General features: G+C 42.7%; 1 protein-coding gene across 2 annotated transcripts; it reads right to left on the bottom strand.

Moving 5' to 3' along the window:
• Nucleotides 1–1,308: 1,308 nt before the first annotated feature.
• LOC129776590 (uncharacterized) lies at nt 1,309–7,893 on the bottom strand. Of its 2 annotated transcripts, XM_055782320.1 has the most exons (3): nt 7,615–7,893; nt 1,429–7,557; nt 1,309–1,371 (listed from the first exon to the last, which is right to left on the bottom strand). In XM_055782320.1, exon 2 carries the CDS (start codon nt 7,458–7,460, stop codon nt 1,686–1,688), a length of 5,775 nt encoding a protein of 1,924 aa, XP_055638295.1. In that variant the 5' UTR covers nt 7,461–7,557; nt 7,615–7,893; the 3' UTR covers nt 1,309–1,371; nt 1,429–1,685. The 2 variants fall into 2 exon arrangements, with proteins under 2 accessions (XP_055638295.1, XP_055638294.1); XM_055782319.1 differs by having other exon boundaries at nt 1,429–7,655.
• Between the last annotated feature and the right edge of the window lie 561 nt (nt 7,894–8,454).

Genomic DNA, 8,454 nt, shown 5'->3' with positions numbered 1-8,454 from the left:
TTTCAAAGCCGAACCGGCTTAGGAAAATTGAATCTGCCACCACCCACACGTCCACAAAAGCCAATCAATTTCCAAAGGCAATTTACACAAATGTTTTCACCACAACAACCCACATCCTATTTCCAAGCCCCACGAGGAGCAAATTTTAACCCACGACCTCCTATGTCTTACAATAATTCATTTTCTAGACCACCTCAAAAGGCATTACCCTCTCCAGAGTCAATGAACGTTAATAAATCGATTCGTTCGAACACTATAAATTATATGAACAAACCATATCCAAACAAAAATTTTCAGAGAAAACCATTTTTCCAAAGAAATCAGTTCGCTCCACGAATCCCTCCTAGAATTGACGAATTGAGAAATATGGAACATGATTATGATAATGCGTATGGTGAACCATCATATAACGATTTCCACCATGAATATTACGACACCCATGATGCAATGCCGGATTTGACTTTTGGAAACTATCAAATGCCAGAATGGGTTGAGCCAGAAACTAATAATGAATCCACTGTAAACGATGTTCAACAAAATGTTGAACACGAATCTTGTGATAATTTGAATTTTCAAATGGAGTCACTAACATACGTCCCCAGATAGAAACAAGGAATTTCATTCCATATGTGAAACTTCCTACACGACAAGGATTTGAATTGAAATTGCTTATAGATACAGGAGCAAATAAAAACTATTTGTGTCCTAGGCTTGTTAAAACATCATTAAAACTTCCAACCCCTACTGTGGTATCGAACATATCAGGGAAGCACATTATCAATGAATACGTTAATTTCAACCCTTTTCCTGACCTTAATGACGAATTGTTCAAATTTCATATTTTCGACTTTCATAAATTTTTTCATGGCCTAATAGGCTATGAAACACTTCAACAACTCAAAGCAAAAATTGATGCATCTGATAATTCCATACACATTAACGGAACAAAAATAAAAATGTGCAGGAAATATCCTGAAATATTTTTGAAAACACTAACGGAAACATCGCTCGCGAATATAGAAATTCCTGTCACTGGAGAAGACGGTGATTTTTTAATTGAAAAGGATATAGAAGTAGCACCTGATATATTTATATGCGCAGGACTTTACCATGCAGAAAGAAATAAAACTATTGCCGTTGTAAGAAATAATTCCCCCAGTGAACAAACCTTTTCTCTTGACCAACCTCTCGAGATCGAAATAAATAATTTCGAACTGGGTTCAAGTCACGAACTAAATAATACGGAAAATTTTCTCCATACGAATCGATATAAAAATTTAGTTGATCAACTTCGGCTAGATCACCTGTGTGGGGATAGATTTTCGCCAACTCTCGATAGCAAACACGATATTTGTTTCTGTGTGCTTCAAGCTACAATAATTCATTTATTTAGAATTCAAATTTAATCTTCATAACGAATAAACTTACAAATTTGGTGTACTATCATTTGAGAAAAAATGGAAAGAATTTTAATTGATGCACTGCTTTTAACGATGATTCAATTATTCGCTTTTTGTCTTTAGAAAGATCTCTGTTTGTTTTGTTTCCGTTCGAACTGGTTTTTATGGATCGAATGCCGAGTGAAGTTGTCGTCGATATGTAACGTTGCATCGCTATAACGAGGGGTTCTATCGGCACATACCTCCCCCTGTAAATCCTGGTGAAGAACTGATGTATACATTTGCTCACCCGTCACCGGGTTTACACCCATCCATGACGTCAAGAACCGCAAGTTTCATCGCCGGCCTTCTCAGCACTCCGGTCGACGTCTTCACTAACGCCTGTCGAACTCGTCCATCTCTACCGGGTATGATTTCGATTATACGTCCCCTGATCCATTGGTTCCTTGCCACTCCACTGACTGCCAGAACTAGATCACCAACTCGCAGATCTCTCACCTCCTCGAACCATTTACATCGACGAGTAATCACAGGTAAATACTCCTTAATCCACCTGTGCCAAAATCGGTCGGTTATGTACTGTGCCAGCTTCCAGCTACTTCTCAACGTTGCATGTTCAAGAACAGGTTCGGTCGGGAGTATTTTCACACCATTTGAGCTGCCAAGCAAAAAATGATTCGGTGTCAATGATTCTTCATCTGCTGATTCCAGAGGAATGTAAGTTAATGGTCTACAGTTAACCATAGCTTCCGCTTCGTAGAGCACTGTTTCTAAGGTCTCATCATCTGGTCGCCGAGGAGCTTCAATTATCGTTCCAACAGCCAATTTTATTGAACGTACGAGTCTTTCCCATATTCCACCCATGTGGGGCGCAGAAGGTGGAATAAAATTCCATTTAGTTTTTGCGCTAGTAAATGTCAGGGCCAATTCGGTGTTCCGTGTTTCAATTTCTTTCCTTAGCTCCTTGTTCGCTCCTTGGAAACAAGTCCCGTTGTCGGAATAAAATTCAGCTGGCGTACCACGACGTGAAACAAATCTACGGATGGCCATGATGCATGATTCCGTCGATAAGCTGTGGACAATTTCTAGGTGTACTGCCCTTATTGTTAGGCAGGTGAACAGTGCCACCCAACGTTTAGCCAAACTCCTACCGACCTTCACGTGTACAGGTCCAAAGTAGTCGATGCCCACGTATGTAAATGGCCGGATAAATGGTTTTGACCGTATTTCTGGTAGAGGAGCCATTACAGGAGGTTTTGGCGATACTTTCGTCACTCGACACCAACAGCACCTTCGCGCCACACGACTTATGAGGGCACGAAGCTTGAGAATTTCGAAACGTTGTCTTAGTTCGTTGGTAATAGTTTCCCGGTTGGCATGATGGAAGTGGCAGTGGAACCAATCTACAAGGAGAAATGTTATCCTATGTTGATGAGGGAGAATCGTAGGGTACTTAGCTTCGTATGGCACATGTGGTGCAGTGCCCAATCTCCCACGCATTCTGAGAACGCCGTTTTGATCGAGGAAAGGCCATCGTTTGTAAATTCTGCTCGACTTAGCCACCGTGCGGTGCTGGCGATCTGGGGAACCCTGGGTTTCGATCAGTACTGAAATTTCTTCCTGGAAGACGTCGTGTTGAGCTATTTTCCAAAGAAGCTGTTCCGCCTTCTCCAATTCGTCTTGAGTGAGAACTCCGAAAACTTGTTGATCTCCTTTTATTTTCCGTCTCAAGTTTTGAACATAACGGAATACGAATGCTAATGATCTCAGCATCATCGTCCATTTACTGAATCTTGACGGATTTACGATGGAAACGGCTACCCAATGTGGAAGGACGGAACGTATTTCTTCTTGTGTGGTGAAAATTTGTAGTTGATCTGGCCAAAACTTTCCATCTTTTTTCAAGAAACTAGGCCCTTGAAACCAAGAATTATTTGTATTGATGTTGGATCCGTTCTTCCACTTTGTAGCTTCGTCGGCTGGATTAAATTTGGAGGGCACCCATCGCCAATCGTTCACCTCGCTCGACGATAGTATTTCTCCTACGCGTACGGCGACGAACTTGTGATATCGACGATGTTCAGACTGTATCCAAGCTAGAACAGTCTTAGAATCGCTCCACAGAAAGGATTTTGCAATCGGCAGGGTGTGGTATCTTTTGACTGAGTCAAGCAAGCGACTTCCTTCGACTGCGGCCTTTAGTTCCAGTCTAGGAATGGAGAGTGATTTTACAGGGGCTACCTTTGTCTTGGCCGCTACCATCGCTACGTTGATGTGATCGTTAATTTTCAACCGGAAGTACGCAACACACGAATACGCAGACTCGCTGGCGTCTACAAAAACGTGCAACTGGAGGTCATTGAAGTTCATTGGAGAATCAGCCTGGAAGTAACTGCGAGGTATTCGTAGAAGAGGAAGCGTGTTGAAGAGTCCAATCCATTGTTTCCAGCGCGCCAAAAGGCTGTCACCTATCGGATCATCCCAACCGAGTTTACAGGTCCAAGCATCCTGAATAATAATTTTCCCGTGGATCAGAAAGAACGAGATGCAGCCCAATGGGTCAAACAGACTCATTACCACCTTCAACACTTCCCGTTTTGTGGGAATGTATCCATCGACGAAGACATGTTCCAGGTCAGCTCGAGGGGCGAATGTGTATGTGAAAACATCTTCCGATGGAATCCATTTCATTCCGAGTACCGATTCTGTGTAATCACCCCGCATCAATAGCAGTTTTTTTGTGCTTTCTGATGATAGTCCATCGATTCCTCGTAAAACTTCAGTCGAATTTGAAAGAAAATTTCGGATTTCAAATCCGCCTTTCGTGTGTATTAATTTAACTTCATTGACTACCTGAATCGCCTCAGTCATATTCTGGAAGCTATCCAGGTAGTCATCCACGTAGTGGTTTTTCTGGATCGCCTCTGCTGCCCGAGGATATTCATTAGCGAACTCTTGGGCATTGACGTTTTTTATATATTGGGCTGACGCTGGGGAACACGTGGACCCAAACGTTGCAACCTCCATCACGTAGATCTGAGGTGGTTCAGATGAGTTCTCCCTCCACAGGAATCGTTGTGACTGCTGATCATTTTTCTGTATCCTGATTTGGTGAAACATCTCTCGTATGTCTCCACTTATTGCTATTGGATGTTGTCGAAAACGCGTGAGCACAGCGGGCAGAGGCGTTAAGAGATCTGGACCTTTGAGAATCTTGGAGTTGAACGAGACCCCGTTAAATGTTGCGGCAGCATCCCAGATTAGCCTGATTTTGTTGGGTTTTTTTGGGTTAATCACAACTCCCAGAGGGAGGTACCAAACCCGCCTGCTATCGCTGGATGATATTTCCTCGTTTGTGGCTTTGTGTGCATAGCCCTTTTTCAAATAATCTCTTATCTGTTGTCGTACTAGAGCCTCAAGTTCAAGATCTTTCTGTAATTTTCGCTCCAGAGACTGTAAACGGCGCAAAGCCATGCTGTAATTGTCGGGAAACTCTATAACATCGGACTTCCAGAGAAGACCCGTTTCGAAGCGCTGTCCAACACGCTGTGTTGTCGTTTCTAGTAGAATTCTAGCCCGTTTATCATCATCGGACTCGAGCTGCGCTAGCGGAGGGACCACCATGTTATTTTCGATGGTGAAATAGTCACGTAATTGTTCATTCAATAACTGATCGGGGGTAGAGGACGCTACTGTATGAAAGTTGACCGTCATGCGTTGGGCTGGATCAGCTGAGAACCCGCCATAAATGCTCCAACCAAGTTGACACTTCACAGCGATGGGTTCATGAGGACTGCCTTCTCGTAGTTTTCTGGGAACACATAAACCGAGATTATTTAGTCCGATCAATAGTTTTGGCTGCGCTGCAGTGTAATCTTTTATTGGCAAGCCACGTAAATGTGGAAAACGCTTAGCCATTTCTTGATATCTCAGCGTTTGTGTCGGGAGTGTAAGGCGGCTGACTGTGCGCACATTTATTAGATCGTGATAGGAGGAACTGTCCTTTACAGATATTTTCAGCTGTACCCGTTGGGAATGATATTCTTCACGGGTTACACTTCCTGTCCATTGTAGAACAAGCGGCTCTTTTGGGCCGGACAAACCCAAACTTTTAGCAGTTGAATGTTCCAGCAACGTTTCTGAAGAACCTTCGTCGATAAAGGCAAATACCATCTGACTTGTTTGCTCTCCGTGTAATACAACAGGAACCATTCGAAACAGGTAGAACTGACCTACGAATGATGATAGATGACTAGCTGACACACCAATTGAATTGACCGAATGGAGGAGGGTGTGGTGTTTGTGACGACATCCTTCCACTTCGCAACTCTTCCATGAACGGCACGGCCACTTCCCATGACTGTTCAGACAGGTACGACAGAGGTTCTTTTCCTGTACTAGCTTGCATCGATCGTCCGTCGCCAAAGCAATGAAATTTTGACATTCGGCTACTCTATGGCCATCCCGACCACAAGAAGCACACGGTTTGCTTAGCTTATTTCCCCTTGCTACGTAAGTGGGCGATGCCAAGGGAGCCCCGGGTTCTAAGGAATGCGTTTGAATCATTGCTCTAGTTCTCAATGTCATTCTATCATTGTCACACATTTTATAAAGTTTGGGAAGCTCGTATGTTACTAAACTAGCAGCTGTTACTAGACCCGACATGAATTCACCGAAGGATCGCAGTGTAGCTCGTGGAAGTCGAGATCTGTATGCAGCCCAATCTAGTCTCAGTGAACCCGGTAGTTTTTCCACCAGTTCCTGCATAAGTATAGGATTCGTCAGATGATCATCTTGTCGTGCTGCAATCAGGTGATCAACCAGGTTTTGGACGGATATTCCGAACTCCATGATCGTCTCCGGTCGGTCGTGCTTAGGCGATGGGACGTGATGAATTTTATCCAATAAGGACCGGATTAGTAGTTCCGGTCTACCGTACAGAATGCGTAGTGTTTGAATCACTTGTGGTACATTAGATGGGATGAGTAATTTGCTTCGTACCGACTCCAGAGCGTGGCATTCGAGGCATTTTTGAAGACGTATGAGATTTTCTACCTCTGTATATCCGCATGCTTCCGTCGATTGCTCATAGCTTGTAATAAACAGAGGCCAATCTTCGGGACGGCCATTGAATTTTGGCAGATCTTTGTTCAGCACCTGTCGTGCTGCCAATTGATTGGCATTCAGCATTCCTGGGGCAACTAGATGGTTGTACAGATGATCGTGCGGGATCCGATTGTTTTCAGCTGTAGTGTTCACCGGTTGATAGTGTATTGGCATCGGTACGCTAGGTCCTGAATTAACCCATTGCGATGTAATGGGCGCAGGCTCGAGAGCCGCGATTGATGTCGGTGGAAGTAGTACGGGGGGTACCTGCGGCTCAGGGTTAGTTGGTTTAGTCGGCGGAACGGTGGTGCACTGCTGTTGCTCAAGCCATGAGGATACCTTCACGCTTGGATCGACGATCGAACCTGCTTTGCTACTGCACTCGGACATTTGCTTTATGATTTCGTTTTTCTTTTCCATAGACTGACGACGAATCAATTTCTGCTTGTTGTAATAATCTTTCTCTTCTTGCAGTTTCTTCTCCCGCAACCTTTTTTCTTCTTCCAACATTTTCTTTTTATCCTCCAATTGCCGCTCAGCCTCCTGTATTTCTCGTTTCTTCAGCTCATTCTCTGCGTTAAGTTCTTGCTCTTGCAATTGTTGTTGTTCGCCTACGATTTTCAATTCAGTTTCTAGCATAGCTAGTCTTGCTGCAGAACTAACACTAGAACGATCAGTATCTGCTTTAGCAGCTCCCTTCTTCGATGATGCCCTGGAAGTTGTTTTGACGTTCTTAACCGGTAACTTCAATGTCTGCTTCGGTTTCGTGCCAGTCCTATTCATCTTACACTCGCTGCACACGTATGAATGTTTTTTTATATTTTCATCAACTCCGGCACATCCGAAATGTTCCCATCTCTGACAAACATCACAAGCGACCATTTGGCCTTCCGCGGAATCAGGCCGATCGCATTTTCTGCAGTTGAATCTATAGGGTGTTGGTTGTTCCTCCATTTTTCTCGTCCTCGTACAAATTTCTTGAAGATTTGTGGGGATAGATTTTCGCCAACTCTCGATAGCAAACACGATATTTGTTTCTGTGTGCTTCAAGCTACAATAATTCATTTATTTAGAATTCAAATTTAATCTTCATAACGAATAAACTTACAAATTTGGTGTACTATCATTTGAGAAAAAATGGAAAGAATTTTAATTGATGCACTGCTTTTAACGATGATTCAATTATTCGCTTTTTGTCTTTAGAAAGATCTCTGTTTGTTTTGTTTCCGTTCGAACTGGTTTTTATGGATCGAATGCCGAGTGAAGTTGTCGTCGATATGTAACGTTGCATCGCTATAACGAGGGGTTCTATCGGCACAACCTGAATATAGAAGAAAAAACCAAATTGCTCGAGGTTATAAATGAAAATCAATCCGTTCTCCACTTAGAAAAAGAACCACTTACGGCAACTAACATATTAAAACATAAGATACTAACGCAGAACGATATACCAGTTTACCAAAAAAGTTACAGATATCCTCACTGCCTTAAGGAAGAAGTCCGTAAACAAATACACAAGATGCTAGAAGAAAATATTATTAGACATTCAACATCTCCCAGGAATTCTCCAATATGGGTCGTCCCCAAAAAGATAGATTCGACTGGAGTTCAGAAATGGAGAATTGTTGTTGACTATCGGAAGTTAAATAACAAAACTATAGATGATAAATTCCCCATTCCTAATATATCAGATATACTTGACCAACTTGGCAAAAGTAAATATTTTACAACACTAGATTTAGCCTCAGGTTTCCATCAAATAACGATGGATGAACGTGATATTAAAAAAACAGCGTTTTCAACTGAGGACGGGCATTATGAATATTTAAGAATGCCATTTGGTTTGAAGAATGCCCCAACAACCTTCCAAAGAACAATGAATGCTGTTCATGCTGGTTTGGTCGGAAAAATGTGCCTTGTATACATGGATGACATTATCATATTTGGC

The sequence above is a fragment of the Toxorhynchites rutilus genome, chromosome 3 (assembly GCF_029784135.1).
Source record: "Toxorhynchites rutilus septentrionalis strain SRP chromosome 3, ASM2978413v1, whole genome shotgun sequence".
Classification (NCBI taxonomy): Eukaryota; Metazoa; Arthropoda; class Insecta; order Diptera; family Culicidae; genus Toxorhynchites; species Toxorhynchites rutilus.
This window is presented reverse-complemented; position numbering and strand designations above follow the sequence as displayed.